The sequence below is a fragment of the Halichoerus grypus genome, chromosome 3 (genome assembly GCF_964656455.1).
Source record: "Halichoerus grypus chromosome 3, mHalGry1.hap1.1, whole genome shotgun sequence".
Lineage (NCBI taxonomy): Eukaryota > Metazoa > Chordata > Mammalia > Carnivora > Phocidae > Halichoerus > Halichoerus grypus.
Genome location: NC_135714.1, coordinates 404368 through 423693, shown reverse-complemented (window position 1 = coordinate 423693; position 19326 = coordinate 404368). Strand labels below are relative to the sequence as shown.

At 67.0% G+C, this 19326-nt stretch overlaps 1 protein-coding gene across 3 annotated transcripts; it reads right to left on the bottom strand.

The window, feature by feature from the left end:
* Positions 1-3466: 3466 nt before the first annotated feature.
* FGFRL1 (fibroblast growth factor receptor like 1) lies at positions 3467-18979 on the bottom strand. Of its 3 annotated transcripts, none has more exons than XM_078068281.1 (7): positions 18924-18979; positions 17478-17572; positions 6752-7024; positions 5632-5712; positions 5268-5552; positions 4838-5191; positions 3467-4716 (listed from the first exon to the last, which is right to left on the bottom strand). In XM_078068281.1, the coding sequence occupies exons 1-7, from the start codon at positions 18962-18964 to the stop codon at positions 4262-4264; spliced, it is 1584 nt and encodes a 527-aa protein (XP_077924407.1). In that variant the 5' UTR covers positions 18965-18979; the 3' UTR covers positions 3467-4261. The 3 variants fall into 3 exon arrangements, with proteins under 3 accessions (XP_077924407.1, XP_077924408.1, XP_077924409.1); XM_078068282.1 differs by lacking the exon at positions 18924-18979 and adding an exon at positions 18130-18492; XM_078068283.1 differs by lacking the exon at positions 18924-18979 and adding an exon at positions 17763-17866.
* Positions 18980-19326: the final 347 nt, after the last annotated feature.

Here is a 19326-nt window from a genome sequence, read left to right as displayed (position 1 = left end):
CCCCAGGACAAGGCTCTGATCTCCTGCCAGGCCGTCCCGACCCAAGTCCTATGAGGGTGGGGTTGTCCCCCGGCCCCCTCACTCTCATCGGCCTGAGCCCCCCCGCCCCGGGACAGCTGTGGGATGAGCCTCCCCTTTGAAGCCAGGATGGCCAGGAAGCGTGCAGGGTGGGGGGGGAACCTGCCCTTTCAAGTGCTCCGGGCTTCACGGGGCCAGCTTATCACCACATGGGGACAGATCAGAGGGAAGAGTGCTGGCCCCGCTCAGCACTTGGGGTTCCATCCACCCGGCACACCGCACCCCCACCCAGGACGCCAGGAGCGTCCTCCTGAAATGGCCTGTCACATGTTCCTGTCCAGCCTGGCCTGGGGTCACTCTGAGGACGCAGCTGGGTCCCTCCCCTCTGTCTCCAAACTGGGAGCTCCCAGGGCAGGGCCCAGGCCCCACCTGGCAGAGAACCCCGCAGAGCTGGGGGCACCAGGCGTTGTCTCCTTGTTGGTGGTCCCCACAGCTTTGGTGGTGGCTCACTGGCCTTTCTGCCCAGGCAGGGGTGAAAATGGAGGGGCAGCGGAAGCCCACCTCCCCACCCACCCCTCCTCTCTGTCTCTAGGCCCCATCCTGGGTGGGGGACCCTGCCCTTAACACCAGCTGAGTCTTGTCCCTCTGCATGAGACCTGGGAGTCCCCGGGGGGGGCCGGGCACCCATGGAGACAGAGTGGGAGTGGGCAGAATGGCCCAGGGGTCCGGCAGCATGGAGCTGGCGACAGCCCCCGAGAGCAGAGGGACAGCGCGGGGCCAAGGGAGAAGGGTCTGCAAGCTGCAGGTGGCCCCTGAGAAGCGCACGGAGAGGGGTCTGGACCCACGTGATGGTCTCTAGAGCAGGAAGCTGAGGTCGTGGGTCAGGCTGCGGCTGAGGACCCTGAGCCCCAGGGTGTGGTAATGAAGGCATAGAGCTTTGGGCGGACCAGACAGGGTCCCCACGTGTTCACAGAGTCACCAGTCCCTCAGTGCCCGCCTTCCCTCAGAACCCCTGAAAGGGCTCTCGGGGGTATGGACCCCAGGGCTGTTGGTCTCAGCGAGAGCCAGGACCCAGGGCCCTGCCAGGCCTGTCTTGGCCCTGAGAGAGGATCCATCAGAACTCAGAAGGGGCAGAAGACAAGGGCAGTTCCCATGTGAACCCCAGGCAGACACACCGGACCTCAGCTGGGAAGGGCACGGGCACCTTTGCAGGTCCGGGGGAGGGTGGGCTGTACCCTCTCAGGTGCTGGTGGGGACTGCTCCAACCCCCATGGCCTATGGATGTCCTGTAGCCCGAGTTCTCCCCACCACCCAAGGCTCTTTCCATCCCTCCCCCACCTCAGACCGAAACGCATCCAGGCACCAGCCCCCACAGCCTGTCCTGTCTGGGGAACATCTGCTGGTCACCAGCCGTGGTTGCCTGAAGCCCCCACAGCTCCCCCTGGTTGCTCCAGCAGAGCTCCCACACCTGGCTTCCCATGACGTCCACCGAGGGTGGCCTCCATCACCCAGAGGCCACCGGCCCTGCCCAGGCTCGGTCACTGCCTGTGGGATCAGGATCACCCCAGTGGGCTTCCCTCAGGGCTAGCCCTTGCCTCCTTGGGGACAGAAAGACTGGGGTCCATCCTGGGGAGGCCAGGGGACCCAGAGGAAGAGGGCCAGAGGCTGGGGCCTAGCCCCAGGACACCAGAAGAGAGGGTCCCCAGACCTGCCCTCAGCTGGGGAAAAGGGAGACGGGGGAGGCTTGACCTTGGGGAGCTCTGGCTGCAGGGAACCAGCAGTACCAGGTGGGAGGGTCAGTGCCCTGGCCTGTAGCGCTGGGCAGGACCTATCCTTGTTCCCTACAGTGCCCCCCGCTCCTTCAGCCAGACTTCTGAGGCTCTGGGGACCTCACGCAGGTGCCTTTGCTAAAATCACATTATCTTAGTGCCTTTTCTTAAGAGGCAACAAGTCCCAGGCTCAGTGTCCCCAGCTGGAGAGTGGGAGCGTTGTTCATAACCTGGTAACGGCTGGCAGACTTGGGACTGCGCCCTCCAGGCAGCAGGCACCAGGACGGAGGTGACAACAAGGCCCCAGCCCTCCAAGGCCACCAGCTGAACCCCCAGAGTGTGGGCCAGGGAAACCACAGCCCTGCACTGAGGGCCATACTGGTAGGGAGGGAGGGGGACACCCGCTGGGCCAGGCGTGCAGGACTCTAGCTAGCCCGGGAGGTGCCTGCAGGTGCGTGATTAGTCAGCGCTCCAAACACGGCTACCCGGGTTCAGTTCGGGGGAGCTGATGAGGCCCCGGGACCCCAAGGTGCCAGCCCCAGACCCTCAGGCCAATGACAGGACGCCTGGAGCCCGAGCCTGGCACACAGGCACACATGTGTGTGCATGCACACGCCTGTACACGGACACAAGCACACACACCTGCGCACACCTGTACGCACACTCAGGCCCACACACACCTGCGCACACCTGTACGCACACTCAGGCCCACACACACCTGCGCACACCTGTACGCACACTCAGGCCCACACACACCTGCGCACACCTGTACGCACACTCAGGCCCACACACACCTGCACACACCTGTACGCACACTCAGGCCCACACACACCTGCGCACACCTGTACGCACACTCAGGCCCACACACACACCTGCACACACCGGCAGGGGCACACACACACCTGTGCACACCTGTACGCACACTCAGGCCCACACACACCTGCGCACACCTGTACGCACACTCAGGCCCACACACACCTGCACGCACCTGTACGCACACTCAGGCCCGCACACACCTGCACGCACCTGTACGCACACTCAGGCCCACACACACACCTGCGCACACCTGTACGCACACTCAGGCCCACACACACACCTGCACACACCGGCAGGGGCACACACACACCTGCGCGCACCTGTACGCACACTCAGGCCCACACACACACCTGCGCACACCTGTACGCACACTCAGGCCCACACACACCTGCGCACACCTGTACGCACACTCAGGCCCACACACACCTGCACGCACCTGTACGCACACTCAGGCCCGCACACACCTGCACGCACCTGTACGCACACTCAGGCCCACACACACACCTGCGCACACCTGTACGCACACTCAGGCCCACACACACACCTGCACACACCGGCAGGGGCACACACACACCTGCGCGCACCTGTACGCACACTCAGGCCCACACACACACCTGCGCACACCTATACGCACACTCAGGCCCACACACACCTGCGCACACCTGTACGCACACTCAGGCCCACACACACACCTGCGCACACCTGTACGCACACTCAGGCCCACACACACACCTGCACACACCGGCAGGGGCACACACACACCTGCGCGCACCTGTACGCACACTCAGGCCCACACACACCTGCGCACACACTCAGGCCCGCACACGTGCACATGCACAGAAGCCAAAGGCAGAAGCACCAGCTTAATGGAAGAAGATGCACATTTTCTTGTTTAACAAAATAAATTAAATATACGAAGCTTCAGCTCAAACTCTATATAAAATTACAGAGGTCTGGGGCTGCCCCAGGCAGTGGGGCGATGGGTGCCCCAAGGTGGCCATCCAGTTGGCCAGCAGGCCAGGTGCGTCCCAGGCCCGAGGACAGGCCTGGTCTGCTGTGCCACCTTCCTTCCAGCATTATTAATATTATTATTTCCATTTCTTAAATATAAATATCAAGGGCCCTTCTCTCTGGCAGTGGGAGGCTGGACGGGGCAGGGTCACCCCCAGCCGGCACCCGCCTCTCAGGACAGGGGCCTGGACTGCTCCGCCTGCCCTCCCGGCCCAAGGGACTGGGGGACCCCTGGACGCCCAGACTGGGGTGGCAAACAGAGCCAGCCGCCCGCGGAGGCCTGGGCAGGGACACGGAGGCCAGCACGGGACAGGGGTCGGGGGGTTTTGGTTTGCAAAGCCAGGGTGCCCCTCAGACCTCCTGCCAGGCGCGGGGAGGGGCGGCTTGACCGTGGCCCCTGTGAATCCTCCTCCCAGGAGCCAAGTGATTCCTTCATCAACTAGCCCGCTGCTACATGCACACTGCAAAGTTACAAGCGCAGACCTTCCCCAGGGCGTCTGAGTCTGAGGGTGTGTGTGTGTGTGTGTGTGTCCAGAGGTATGTCATACACGTGTGTGCGTCATCCGGGGCGCCCGGGGTGCTGTCTCCGCGGCCCTCTGCCCCCGGCCCCCCACGTGCCCCCCCGGCGCCCCGCGCGGCCGCACGGTCTAGCACTGGTAGTGGATGTGCTGGTGTTGGTGGATCTTGCCCTCCACGTGAGAGTGTGTGTGTGAGTGCGTGTGTGTGTGCGTGTGCGTGTGTACGTCTGTGTAGAGTTTGGGGTAAAGTCTGGGCCCAGCAGATGGGCCCGGGCCCAGCAGGTGCTGGGGAGCTGCCGGAGGCCCAAGCTCCTCACACAGCCCCAGGCCAGGGGCGGTGCCGAGGCCGGCGGGCACGGGAAGGTCCTTGTCCCCGCCACGGTCGCGGGCGGCCACGGGCGGGCGGTGCGCGGGCATGGGGGGGGCGGGCCCAGGCGCACACGGCTTCTTCTTGGCCTGGCACAGCCACAGGAGCACGGTGCCCAGGATGAAGACGGCGCCGGCCGGGATGCCGATGACCACGGGCCACGGCAAGCTAGTGGTCGAGGACGAGGGGGCCACGGGTGGCCCTGGTGGCTTGGGGTCTGCAAGAGAGGCCCAGGAAGGGGGTGGGGAGAGGAACGTCGCCACGGGTCCCAGGAAAGGCTGCGAGAGGCCGGCATGTGGCCTCGTGGGGCCCGGGCTGGGGGCGGGGGGCGCACACACCTGGCCGCACGGTGAGGAACGCGCTGCGGAAGCTGTAGCCCATGGTGTTGGCCCCCAGGCAGATGTACATGCCGGCGTCGTCCTGTCGCGCGCGGGTGATGAGCAGCTTGTTGAGGTAGGAGCCGTCGGGCCTCGACCACACGTCGCCCGTGGGCAGCACCACGAACTTCTGGCCGCCCACGTCGATGGTGGAGTTGTAGCGGCCCTCGGCGCCGTACTCCACGCGCTTCAGCCACTGGATCACTGGCTTCACGTCACTGCGCACTTTGCACTGGAAGGACGTGGTGCCCCCAAAGTCCACGGTCGTGTTCACGGGGTGCGTGCCCGTGAGGACGGGCTTGGAACGTGTCCGCTCTGCATGGGGACACGGACGTTAGCGCCACCCCTGGGCGCCGCCAGCCCCCCACGGCCCCACAGCCCTGGCACTCACGGATCACGTCCACCTTGTAGGTTGCGTTGATGGCGCCTGCGCGGTTGGACACGCGACACGTGTACTTGCCACTGTCCTCGGGACGCAGGTTCTTCAGGCTCAGGGTCCACTTCTTCTTCCTGTGCTCCCCGGCCTCCAAGCCCGTCAAGGCCTGGTCGTCCTTCATCCACATGATGTCGGGCCGCGGGTGCCCACTGGCCACACACTTGAGCCGCACGGAGCTGCCCACTGGCCGGGCGATCACCCGGCGCCTCATCTTGGAGGGCTGTGTGAAACGGGGCCGCGCTGCAAGGCGGCCAGCACAGAGGTCAGCACGGCACTGGGGGGGGCAGCCCCCACCCGCACCCAAGGAGGAGGGTCTCACCCCACTGCTTGCTGGCTGCGTCCTCCTGGCCCCCAGAGGAGCCGTCCTGCCCCAGACGCTCCCTTCCCACACCAGGGTCATCTGCAGAGAGGAGGGCACGTGAGAGGGGCCCCAGCAGTCCCCACACTGACCCCAGGCTGGTTCCCAGGCCCCAGCCTTGGGCCCAGCTGGGAAAGCTCTAGAAACACAAATGGGAGCCCCTGGAGGCACGCCCACATCTCAGAATCCCAGAGACAGCCGGGCAAGAGCTGCCTGCCCAGCCTACTCCCTGGGTGCAGGTGACCCCAACAGAGCTGCCCCCCCCGGCTCCGGGGGGTCTGCAGGGCCAGTGGGAGGAGGGGGCCAGGCCTGCCCAGCAGCTGCAGTAACCCTAGCCCACATCAAGGAGCCGAGGCCTTGGTGAGCTGACATGGCTCGCATACCGCCTCGTCATCCTCCCCTTTCAAAGGACAGTGGGGGGGACACCAGCAGTGTTCCCATCCCACAATCCAGAGCAGGGGGCCCAGCGGGGGTGGGGCAGGCTGAGGAATGCCCCTCCTGGGACAGCCGCCTCCACCCAGCCGGGGACCCAGGGAGGGGGTGGCAGAGGTCAAGCACTCCCGCTTTGCGAGATGGGCCACCATGACTGCCAGGGAGCCCCACCCCCAGGGACCCACCCCGGGAGCCCGTGGGGGGGCCAGGCGTGCAGAGGGTGTGTCTCTGGGGACCCCGCCAGTCCCCAAGCCGGGGCCCCAGAGGCAGAAGAGAACAGAAGGCCCTTGGCGGCCCCTCTGAACTCTGAAATCTGAGCCTCAAAGTTAGAGCCGACGCCAAGGCCGCCAGCTTGCCCGGCCGGCCCTCTAGTGGGACCACCACCCTGGGGCTCCCCGTGCCCACTCCTGCTGCCCCCTAGCCAGCCTTGGTCTCCCCGTCAGCAGAGCTTGGGGACCCCAAGGCACAGGCCCGAGGAGGGGGGGTGCTCAGGCCAGGGTGGTGACCACAGAGGTCAGGCCCTGTCCTGGGCTCAGAGGAGGCTGGCAGGTGGGGGTCCTCCTGGCAGCAGTGGGGAGGGAAGGTCCGCTCCCCAGGCTGCATGGACTCGGGGCCCACACGGCACGGCCCCGGCATGGCCGCCACTGACCCATCACGATGAGGGTGTAGTTCACGCTGAGGCTGCCAAAGCCGTTGGTCGCCTTGCACACGTAGGCACCAGCGTCTTCCCGCTCCACCTCCTTCACCTTCAGGCCCTGGGGCAGCACGCGGAAGCGGCTCCAGCCGCCATGGATTGTGCGGCCATCCTTGGTCCACATGGTCAGTGGCGGCGGGTCGCCCTCCACAGGGCACTGCAGCCGCACGGTGCGGCCCAGCCGGGCCACCTGCCTGGGAACCACCTTGTCCGCCATCCTCGGGGGACCTGCGGGCAGGTCGGAGGGCTCAGTCAGGGAGGAGAGGGGGCGGCAGGTGGTCGGGAGCGCAGGCAGGCGTGCGTGCTGGGAGCCAGGGGAGGGCGCTGTCCCCGTCGGGTCCCCACCTGGGACTCCATGCACATACACCTGCCCAGCCCAGGCAGTGGGGTCTGGAGCACAGGGCCCTGCTCCCAGACTGCGGTGGTCAGCATGCACCCGGAACCCGCTGCCCGCCGGGCCCGTGTGCACCCAAGTCCCCGTACGTGCCGTCACAGAGGAGCCGGGGTACAGAGGGGCTGGGGTGGCTCAGCCAGGATGCACGTCCGCAGGAGAGCCAGGACGGCCCCCCACGGCCTCCCGTAGGCAAGGTGCACGGGAGGGAGTCCATGCAGCACGAACAGACGTGTCTGGGGGCCCATGTCTGTGGCTTTCTGCGTCTGCCACGGCACACCAGGAGGCTGGGCGGAGCGGCACAGTGGGGCCAGAGGGCGAGCAGCGAGGTTCCCGTCTGGCTGGCAGCCCCCTGCCTGCTGTCCCCCAACGGGAGAAGCCCAAGTCGCCAGCAGGAAGACACCCACTCCCAGCCATGTCAGGCCACGGCCAGCCTCAGTGCCTCTGGTGCAGGGAGAGCGGGCATGCCCGGCCGCTGGCAAGGACACTGCAGGTGTCCGAGAGAGGCGGGGCCCCTCCTGGCCCACGCCGCAGCTCCTGCACCATGGGGTGACCGCAGGGGCGCTGAGCTCTTACACTCACCCCACCCACGGTACCCTCAGACCAGGAGACGCGGCTCTGGGCACCCCGCTGCCCTTCCCAGGGGCCTGGCTGGGCCCAGCTCCCGAGACCCCGCCCTCCGGCTGTTGGCGGGGGGCACTCACCCCACAGTGCGGCCACTCAGGCCAGGAGGGCCAGCATCCCGCGTCCTGGCCTCCCAGAGGCGCCGGGCGGCGGCTGCTGGGAGATGCTGTTGCTATGGGGCCTGAGGGCAGCACGTATCCCTAATAACCAGCCGGTATTTCTTCAGCGCGTGATCACCAGCTGCTCATTGCCGGCCTTTGCATCCAGGACCCAGAGTGCTTCTGCGGGCTCTTTGGAGGCTCGCCCCCTCCCACCCCCAGGGGACCCTTGCAGAGCACAGCCCCGCACCACTGGTCGGCAGGCGCTGAGGGGAGGTGGGGCCAGTCCCCATTTGGATGCAGGGAGCTGACAGCCCAGGGTCCAGGCAGGGAGGGGGCCCAGCTTTGCTGGGGGGACAGGGAAGCGGGGGACACAGCAACACCAGGCCCTTCCCTCTATGACCACAAGCAAAAAGCAAAAAGGGAGCTAGAGGTTGTGGGGGAGGGCCCTACCCAGCCCCCACCTGCTCACCCACCCTGCCCCACCAAGCCCAGTCCCAGGAACGCTTCTCTGCACCCATATTCTGCCTCTGCTAGGGTCCACCCAACCCCTGCCATGGGGCTCCTAACACGGGCCCCAGGCCATCCCTGCACTCCCAGCCAGCCGCCTCCTCACCAGCCCCCAGTGCCCCAGGAAGGGGCTGCTGAGATCTACCGCTCCCTAATTTCTCAATTGCACATGGGGCCCCCAGACACCCCCCAGCTTGCAGGGGGACGGGTTGCAGGGCCCACAGACAAGTGGGTCTCCTGAGGCCCCCAGCGCGCAGGGTCCCGGCCTCACTCCCAGGCAGCCACCATCCGACACCTGTCTCTGCCTGCAATCCCACTGTTCAGAGGGGCCGCCCCGCAGCCTGCCCGGAGCCTCCGAGGCTGACACCTGCGTGTGCACACAGACCCAAAAACCGCCTGGCAGGTGCCGGGGGCTAGCACGGGGTCCCTCTCCCCGGGGCTTTGTCTGTCCCAACCCCACCCTGGCCAGCACAGCCCCGGCCCCGCAAGAAGCCTGAGTCAGGGGCAGACAGAGGACCCATCGGACAGTGCTTGCGGGCGCGGGAGGGGCAGGAGGGGCACCCCCAGGCACGCCCCCTCCCTGCACCAGGCAGGCGAGTTTGAGGAGCTGGGGGGGGCGGTGGGGGGGCATCTACTGGGCCTCAGATGCCACTGTGGAAGGGAGAGGACAGAGCCAAGTGACCGCCAGACGGACCGGAAGTGTGGCCCCGAGGGCCGGCCTGCACGCAGTATAGGGGGACAGGCGGGCGGCAGCCAGAGGCCCCAGCCGGAGCCAGCCTTATCCTAAAGCAAACAGCCCCCTCCCCTCCCCCTGGGCCAGGCCTGCCCTGCCCCCTCCACCCCTGCCTCTGCAGAGACCCCAGCAGACTCACCGGAGGGAGCCCCCCCAGATTCCTGGGGATTTTGGCTGCCAGTTTGACTGCCACTGCTCTATATTTAGCTTGGAAAACACAAGCCCCCATTGTTCCACCTGGTCAGGTGTCCAACCCACCCAGCCAGAGGCAAACTGAGGCAGGAGCTGAGGCAGCTGGAGGGTGTGCGGGTCAGGGGTGGGGGGCAGCCAGTTTCCCACCAGCTCTGGGGCGGCCCCCGGAGTCCTTCAGCCAGCATCCGCACTTCCCCACGAGCACCACCCCCAGGAAGCCCTCGACCCTCCACACACCGTAAGCCACAGCCTTGGGCAGTTTTGGGCATGGGCAGGATGTGGACAGCCACATGGAGGGGGCAGACAGGGGGGCAAACGGAGGCCGGGGCTGGGTCTCACCCCTCAAGGGGGCCGAACATCAAGGTGGTGGCAGAGAGAGGATCACCATACCCCCTTTCCTCCCTCCCTCCTTCCCGTCCTCCTCCCCAACAGCTGTGAAAACATGGCCAGGAATGGGGGTGCCAGGAGGGGTCAGGGGGCAGCAACCCGGAAGGCCCCACATATCCAGCCTACACAGCCAGGCTTCCCAGCCACCATCCAGAACTCAGGTGTCACACATACATCCTATCATGCCATCTCCCAGACACATGGGCTGTCCCCCAGACACTGTCCCCCAGACACACAGGCTGTCCCCCACTGTCCCCCAGACACTGTCCCCCAGAAACACAGGCTGTCCCCCAGACACTGTCCCCCAGACACACGGGCTGTCCCCCACTGTCCCCCAGAAACACAGGCTGTCCCCCACTGTCCCCCAGACACTGTCCCCCAGACACACGGGCTGTCCCACACTGTCTCCCAGAAACACAGGCTGTCCCCCAGACAGTCCCCCAGACACATGGGCTGTCCCCCACTGTCCCCCAGACACTGTCCCCCAGACACACAGGCTGTCCCCCACTGTCCCCCAGACACTGTCCCCCAGAAACACAGGCTGTCCCCCAGACACTGTCCCCCAGACACTGTCCCCCAGACACACGGGCTGTCCCCCACTGTCCCCCAGAAACACAGGCTGTCCCCCACTGTCCCCCAGAAACACAGGCTGTCCCCCAGACACTGTCCCCCAGACACACGGGCTGTCCCACACTGTCTCCCAGAAACACAGGCTGTCCCCCAGACAGTCCCCCAGACACATGGGCTGTCCCCCACTGTCCCCCAGACACTGTCCCCCAGACACACGGGCTGTCCCCCAGACACTGTCCCCCAGACACACGGGCTGTCCCCCACTGTCCCCCAGACGCTGTCCCTCAGAAACATAGGCTGTCCCCCAGACACTGTCCCCCAGAAACACAGGCTGTCCCCCAGACACTGTCCCCAGAAACACAGGCTGTCCCCCACTGTCCCCCAGACACTGTCCCCCAGACACACGGGCTGTCCCACACTGTCTCCCAGAAACACAGGCTGTCCCCCAGACAGTCCCCCAGACACATGGGCTGTCCCCCACTGTCCCCCAGACACTGTCCCCCAGACACACAGGCTGTCCCCCACTGTCCCCCAGACACTGTCCCCCAGAAACACAGGCTGTCCCCCAGACACTGTCCCCCAGACACTGTACCCCAGACACACGGGCTGTCCCCCACTGTCCCCCAGAAACACAGGCTGTCCCCCACTGTCCCCCAGAAACACAGGCTGTCCCCCAGACACTGTCCCCCAGACACACGGGCTGTCCCACACTGTCTCCCAGAAACACAGGCTGTCCCCCAGACAGTCCCCCAGACACATGGGCTGTCCCCCACTGTCCCCCAGACACTGTCCCCCAGACACACGGGCTGTCCCCCAGACACTGTCCCCCAGACACACGGGCTGTCCCCCACTGTCCCCCAGACGCTGTCCCTCAGAAACATAGGCTGTCCCCCAGACACTGTCCCCCAGAAACACAGGCTGTCCCCCAGACACTGTCCCCAGACACACGGGCTGTCCCCCAGACACTGTCCCCCAGACACACGGGCTGTCCCCCACTGTCCCCCAGAAACACAGGCTGTCCCCCACTGTCCCCCAGACACTGTCCCTCAGACACACAGGCTGTCCCCTAGACACTGTCCCCCAAACACTGTCCCCCAGATGCACCCACTCTACCCACAGACAGTCCCTCAGGTACATGCACACACAGAGAGACATACCCCAACAGTGGATGCAGACTCCCCACACCAGCGACCCCCTTGCCCCACCTGCTGAGAGCACGGTTTCCCAAGGTTTAGCAAAACAAGGTTCCACTGGAACCTCAGCTGATGTCCCTCCCATCCCAGTGGGCCCTAGGAGGGCTGAAGGGGGCAGGGCCGCTGGGAAGGATGGAGGGGTGACACATGATGGAGGTAGAGGGACAGGACCCCCAACTGCAGCCTATCCCATGCAGTTTTCACAGACCCTCGGGGGCCACCTGAAGCTCAGCCCCCCACACCTCACTAACCCTCACGGCCTCTGCACTGCCTATCCCCTCCCGATACACCTCCCCAACACCCCCTCCTCCCTGCCCTCCGCCGGGGGCTGCAGTGCCCCTTTCGGGTGAACCACGTCTGAACCACACCCAAGGCCCTGCTCTGTTCAGGTCTGTCCAGGGCCTGGCTGTGGGGGCATTCCACGTGTCAGCTTCTGCCTCCCTCCACTGCCCAAGGCATTCGTGACCTGCAGACCCTGAGCACCCTTCCCAAGGAGCTGGACCAGGCACGGCCCCTCCCCGGGGCCCCATGTGCCGGGGGCTTCACCCCATACCAGCCCACGCCGCCCACACTGGGGCCATGGACACAGGTGGAAGTGAGGGGTGCAGGAACCACGCGGCCAGCACATCGGGGCTGGCTCCATTCCCAGTCAACCCTGAGAAGCCCCAGAAATTTCCAGCCCGGAAGGAACCCTCTGGCTGGGGGTAGGTGGTCGTCAGGCTGACCTCGTTGGGACTGGCAGTGAAGTGACATTGGACGGCCAGCCAGGAGCCACCAGAGCCCTCCCCTCCTGGAGAAGTCAAGTGGCCTGGAAAAGAGGACTCAAAGGACAGTGTGATGGGGCCCGAGCAGAGGGCAGGGAGGGGAGGCAGGGCCTACCTAGCCTGGCTGGACACCCTGGACCAGGCAGGGCAGGTGGGCACTCTCTGGGAGAGTGGGGGGGTCGCTGTGCTGATTGCCGCGGTGAGCAAACACTGGTGTGGGGGCGGAGCTGGGAAGGCCCAGCCACGGCGGCCCTGGGGCCAGTACCCTCCCCAAGAAGGCCTAGGAGGCAGGGAGGCCAAAAAGAGGGGGCGCGGATGAAGACCACCACAGGGCGGCCATGAGAGGCGGGGGTCAGCCTCTGCCCTGGCTCTGAGCCACGCAGTAACACGCACACACATGGGCTCCTAGTCAGCAGGCCCAGGGCGGCCCCTGGGGGCTGGACCCACGGGATCTGCGATGGAACTGGTAGGACCCGAAGGGCAGGTGGTTGCCCCAGAAACCAGGCCGTTCTGGGTGCAGGAAAGGGACAGCTTGACCCACCGAGCAAGCAAGCTGGCTGGGGTGTCCTGTCCAACCCACTGCCCAGGAGCAGCACAGCGTAAGGCAACGGGCTGGGTGGGGCCCACTAGGTCCGTCCCCTGCCCAGGAAGCCCCCGGGTGGACCTCCAGCAGAGCCCTGACCAGGGCTCCTCCTCTTCGCCATTCCCAAGGCACACACGGGAGCCACAGAGCGTCCCCTGACATGCTGTTGCCCTGGGGGTCCCCACAGGAACTGCCACAGAACCCACCCAGAGGGCTCAGCTGGACGCCCTGGTGGCTGCGTCCAGAGCTTGCCAAGTCTGCCAGCCTCCAAGCGGACCCCTGCCCGCACCTGCCACCCATCCCCCACCTCACAAAACGTCCCGCACCTAGAACTGGTCCAGCATCACTGGCTCCCCAGAGGGGCCCAGCCCCAGTCCCAGCAAAGGAACCAAGAAGGATCCGGTCCACTGGGCCTCCCTCACATGCTGGCGCTGGACCCAAAGGACAGGGTAACATGACAAGAGGCCCAGACCACCCGAGGGCCTCGCCCGCTGTGGCCTCTAACCCAATGGCTGGGTGTTTCCTGAGCCTGGGACCCCGGGGCCAGAGGCTGGCATTTAGGCACCAAGGTGCCAGCTTCCTGCGAGGGCTCGGGCGCTGGGCAGCCCAACGCCCCCGGCAGCCTGGGCAAGCCCCGGGCCACCGAGCCCCGTGCTCCCACCCACACCTGCTCCACCCAGCCCCCGTGTCCACGGCCAACAGCCCACAGCCAGCTTCTTGCGGACAGACCCAAGGGCATGGTGCTTTGGCATGCCGGGACCCCTGCGGTCCCTGAAGGCGGCAGGGTGCGGCTCCCCAGCTCACGGCGCACGCGGTACCTGCTGCCGGGCTCCCGGTGAAGCCCGCAGACCCTGCCGGAATGGGCCGGCCGCTACAGAGTGCAGGGGGCACTGGCCGGTGGCCCCGGCTCTCCTGGGGCTCAGCACGGTGGAGCTGGAGGGGATCACTGCCCAGCGGGGGCCCAGGCCAGAGCTGGGCCCAGCTCCCTCCCCACTGCCTGCTGACCCAGGCCCCATTATTTCTTCACAGTGCAGGGCTTGTGTAAATCTCTAGCAAACTGGGGAAGAAAGCCATTGTTTCCTGCCAAGAAGGGAAGCCCTGGGGGTCAGCAGGCCTGAGGCTGGAGCACTGTCCCTGCCACACTGTCTCCAGCATTTCAGGGACAGTCCTGGAAGCCCCTGCCTCAGGCTGGTGCTCCCCAAGGGGGCGGTCCATGTGGGACGAAGGGTGTGCAGGGCCCCCCAGGCCTGCCAGCCTCGAGGCCTTGCCCCCAGCCACTCACGGGGGGCAGGAAGCCAGCCCCCGGGACGCCCCCAGCCCCTGCTCCCTGCACCCCAGCCAACCAGCCTCTCAGCCCAGTCCTGGCCTGTGCCTACTCATGGCCCCCAGTCCAGCTACACCAAGGCACCTGTGGCCCAGGATGCACACCCTAGTCCGTGTGACCTGCCCACCTCTGCCCAGACTATTGCCCCACCTGGAGGCCTTTCCTCTCCTCACCTGACCAGTACCCACATGTCCTTCCGTGCTCTGCTGCCTATCCTCTCCCCAGGCCCTCATCCCACCTCCCCTAGCCTTCCTGGACCGTGGGCCGCCTAGCTGCCGCTCCAGCCTGAACTAGCCCAGGGCAGTGGCCCCTGCTCTCCGTGGGCCCCAAGAGTAGCCACGCTGGACACCCACGGGCCTTGGCCAGGAGCACGCAGTGACCACCACTAGGAAGATGGCAGGCAGACTGGGTGGCAGCACGGGGTGCGGCATCTGTGGGGTCTGGAGACAGGGGCCTGGGCACACCCTCCCCTCCACATGCTGATCCTGCCCACGGAGGCTGTCACCTGGACATGCCAGGGCCGCAGTCACGGGGAAGGCACAGAAGGCCAGCCACCAGCAGGGAAACGGCCAGCAGCAAGGCCCCCGGTGCAGGACCACGCCTGCCTCCGCGAGCACGGTTAGCAGTGCCTGAACCCCAAGCCGGAGGCTGAGGCCACTGCTGGGAAAAACCAACATTTCCCCATGGCACTGGGCGGGGGTTGAAGGCCCATTGATTCCCGCACAATGAAGAAGGAGCCTGCGGTAGGAGTTTCCAGGCCCAGCCAAAGGCGACTTTGTTCATAGCTCCCTCCTCCCCCCAGAGGGGACAGTGATTTATTTTCTCTTCCAGGAGTGGGGCCCGAGACATAAATGGGGCGGCTGGCCTGCATCCCCACCTCACAGCGCCTGGGCCCAACTCCCGCACATCCACCTCAGCCGGGGCTGCGTGCGCACTGGCCCGCCGCTGCCCGGAGGGGTGGGGGGGAAGGCCCCCTGCGGCCTGGCCAGAGGCCAAGGCCAGCCGGCGCACACGCACATCACGACAGCCCTCCCGCTGAATCACACACACTGGCGGACCCTCCCCAACACAGCCCGCATGGCAGGAAGGCACCATCCCCGTGCAGTGGGGCACCCAGCGGCCGGCACCCAGCCCCGGGGGGGCAGCGCTCGGCCCTACCAGGGCAGGCCCGCAGGGTTCAGAGGACAGGGAGGTGACCTCGAGGGCTGGCTGCTCAGAGACCTGTCCACTGCATCCTCCTTGGAAAAGTTCAAACGGGACAACCCCTTCCACAAGTTCTTCTAAAGCTATTTGGGTAGGGTATGTCATTCGGAACCTCTCAAGTTCCCACTGTGAGAAACCCGAATCCTATCTTCCCTCAAATTTGGAAAAAGCTGTTTAAGACAAACCCACCATGATTGTGAAACTTCCAGAAAGGGGAACTTTAAAAACATGATCTGAGTCTGGAGACGCGCTGACTCCAGAAAGCGTGACGCACGGGGAGGACAGCTTTCAGAAAACAGCCCGGCTCTCTCTGCACCGCTCTGTCCGCCTGAAGGAAGTCGGCGCTCGGCCTGCTCACCCACAAAGCCGGACGCGCCGAGCGGCCGTGCCCCTCAAGGCCAGGCCTGAAGCAGAAGCCGGCACAGTTCAGGAGCAGGGGCCCCCAACACCCCACCCCCCAAAGCCACACAGGACCTTGCCCTTTGAGAGTAGCTCTCAGGTCCCTGCAGCCGCTAGGGCCATGCACGGCCAGCGTGAGGGCCGGGGCTGGAGACCAGGCGCAGGCCCCAGGCCAAGGCGGAGGGGAACAGAGCAGGGTGTGGCCCCTCCAGGGCCCCCTGGCACCGAGGCAGGCCCTGCCGCCCACTGCCATCGCCCGCTGCCATTGCCCACTGCCATCACTGCCATCCGCCTCTCTGCGGTGGGCTCCGGCCAATGACCAGGCCAGGACAGCGGCCTCCAGAGCTGGCTGAGTAGCCAGAGGACAGGCAGGTGTGGGAATGAGGGGAGTCCAAGCAGATAAAAGAGGAATCAGAATCCAGGCTGCCGGCCACCGGGGGGGGGGGGGGGTGCCTTGCTGGGTATGACCTGAGTGCCCGCCGTGCCCAGGACACTGCCAGGCCCAGCCACGCCTGGACAGCCCCCACCCTTAAGCCACCGGGCCAGTCCCCAGCCGGGCAGGCGGGGGGGTACTGTGGCATTAGGCCCACCTGGGCTGCCGCCTGCCACCCAACACCCAAACGTGCCCATATAAGGCCGGGTTGGGCTCGGTGTACCCGCTGGGTGGCGGGGGGAGGGGTGCGAAGCCTCAGAGGACTGGTGGACAGGGCAGGGACGTTCCTGAGTGGTCAACACACCCAAAGGGCTGGCCTGGCCAAAGGGCCCGCCTAGCTGAGGAGAAGCCAGTGCAGAATATGGCGGGCGGGAGTCCGTGAACATGTATGTCCCATCACCCGCCAGCCAAGGATGTACCTTGCTGGGGCTGCGTACAGGGGCAAGGGTCCCTCAGGAGACATTCCGGGCCTGCCTACTTGGACATCAGGTGTGTGAGTATGCATCTAAGTCCTGGCATGGCACACGCCGACACGCAGCCTGAAGCAGGTGGTCCTCTGGGTGGGCCTTGAGACAAGCCCCCACCCCCTACACCATGCAGCAACTCCACGTTCCCGACACTCCATCCCCCCAGCCCCTACCCTCTAACTTTCTAGGGATGGGCAAGCTCAGGACACAGGGCTGGGTCATGAATCCCAGACACTAACAATGTCCCCACTGTCCTCAAACCCCACCCTGGCCACCATGGGGGTCTCTGCAGGTTCCCAGGGGCCTAAATGGGTCCACTGTGACAAACAGCCTACCCCACCAAAATCCCCAGGATAACCAGCTGCCCTCAACTTCAGATACATATGGACACGCGTGCGTCCTGAGGGGGACTGGGGCCGGAGCCCACTCTGCCAGCACAGGCGAGCCGGGGTGGTATTTCGGTGAGAGGGGCCCTGTGGGTGAGGTGTGCCCCCTCAGTGAGCATGGAGTCCCAAGGGTGAGCTGGTGGTGATCTGGGGATGAGCTGGGGGACCCTACAGATGAGCTGGGGAGGGGCATGGTGAGCTAGGGATGCCCTACGGGCGAGCTGGCGCACCCCATGGGCAAAGGGGGGTGTACCCTGGGGGTGAGCCCGGGGGCCCAGCGGTGAGTAGACCGCCAAGCTCGGGGCCAGTAGGGGCGGGGCGCAAGCACGCGCGCCAGCCGGGCACTGTGGCAGGGTTCAGGGCCGGGAGGGAAAGGGGCGGCGCTGGCGCAGGCCGGGGCGCCGGGCTGGGCGCCAGGACTCACCTCGGGCGGCGGCGGCCGGCGGGAGGGCCCCCAGCAGCAGCGGGGGCAGCAGCAGCAACAACGTGGGGCTGGGCGTCATCTTGGCCTGTCCGGACCTGGAGGTATTGAGGGTCGGTCACCGGCGTACGGGATAGGGGTCGCCCCCCTCTAGCCCAGGGCGCCGGAGCCGGCGGCGGGGATCGGGGTGCGGGCCGCCCCCCTTCCCTGCCAGCGCTCCGGGCGGAGGAAGCAGCGGCGGGGAGCGCCGTGGGTATCAAAGGCAGACAAAGGGTTTACACTAATTACCGGCCTCCCCCGCCGCCCCCAGTCTCTAAACACCGTCTGGATTCCTGGCGCTTGTAACTCGGGCCCTGCCCGCGGGACACACAACACCGGCGGCCGCGCAGATAATCGCCTGCGCCATTAGCGGACAAATTTGCGCTTGGGGGGGGGGCCCACGTGGGGTGCAGGGGCGGGGGCGGGGCGCGGACAGGACCACTGGCTCGGCAGGGGCGGCGGCGGCGCGTGCCGGTGCCCGGCGGGCTCGCACCCGGCCATCCGGGACCCGGACCCTCCCAGCCCCCGGCCAGATCCCGGACCCCGGACCCTGGTCGTCCCCAGTCGGCCCTCCCAGTCGGTCCCCCGGGGGTCTCGGGCGCGCGGAGGGGCTCACCTCGGCGGGGCAGGCAGGCAGCGGGGCTCAGGGCCGGGCCCGCGGGACGCGCTGCGCGGTCATCGCCGCCCGGGGCGCCTCACCCCGGCGCCCCGCGCCCCCGGGCCCGGCCTCGGGACGGGGCGGCGCTACCTGGGCGCGGGCGGCTCGGGCCAGGACCGGCGCCGAGGCCGGGGTCCGGAGGCAGCGCGGGCGGAGGGGTCGAGTCCAGGGGCTGGAGGCCGGGGCCGGGGTCCCGGGGCGGCGGGGCGAGGGGCCCGGGGCGCCGCGCCGCGAGGCGTCCTTCCCTGCGGGGCTTTGTCAACTCTCCCGGAGCGAGCGCCGAGCCCGCCGCGCGCCCCGCCCCGACACAACTTCCCTCCAATCGGCTCGCCCCGGCTCGCCCCGCGCCCGCCCCGTGCCCGCCCCGCGCCCAAACTTTCCCCCAATCCGCGCGTGCCCGCCCCGCCCGCCGGGCTCTGGGCCTTAACCCTCGCGGTGCGGGCGGCCTGCGGGCGGGGCGGCTCCCTGGGGCGCGGCCCCGCCCCCAGCCCCCGGCCTCCGCCCGCCCCGGGCCGGGCCCGGCCCCCGGCCCCTGTCCGCCCCACCCAGCCCAGCCATCCCCTCCCCGCCCCCGTCCCGCCCCCACCCCACCCCCGCCACGCCACGCCTCCCCGGCCCCCGCCCCGTTTGTCCCCGCCACCCCAGCCCGGCCCCCCGCCACCCCGGTCCCCAACCCCACCCCGCCCCGCAGCTCCCCACCCTGCCCCGCGCGCCCCCAGGTGCGGCGGCGCCCACCCCATACCTGCACCCACCGTGCCTGAGCACTCCTGGTACCCTCAGAGCTGGCGCCCATCGAACCCACGGCCGCCGACCTCTGGCCAGCCCTGACCGCAGCTAGGCCATCTCCTGGTTGCCCAGGAGGGGCGGACAGGATGGCCGCGGAGCTCTCCGGGCCTCGAGATCCACGTCCTCGGGGAGCCGCTGGGAGCAGTGGAGAGATCTAAGAGCCAGCTCGGGTCCCAAGCGGCTCCGGGAGAAGGGAACAGGTCTCCGGTGAAGTGGGGCACAGAGGTTCTGCCCCGGCGCCCCGGCTCACCCCGCAGCCTGGACGGAAGGCAGTATGTTTCTAGCGCCCGCCTGTCACTGCGATGGTAACCCCAAGGACACTAACAATAGTAAGAGAGACCAACACACATCGCGCCTTCTTTGATCCTC

Bases quoted from the DNA above. Each gene is read 5' to 3' on its own strand.
- FGFRL1 (XM_078068281.1), bottom strand. From the start codon at position 18,964: ATGGGCGCCAGCTCTGAGGGTACCAGGAGTGCTCAGGCACG. The intron at 17,573-18,923 runs GTGGGTGCAGGT...CAATACCTCCAG, and splicing joins ACCAGGAGTGCTCAGGCACG to GTCCGGACAGGCCAAGATGA. The intron at 5,192-5,267 runs GTGAGTGCCAGG...GTCCCCATGCAG, and splicing joins CTACAAGGTGGACGTGATCC to AGCGGACACGTTCCAAGCCC.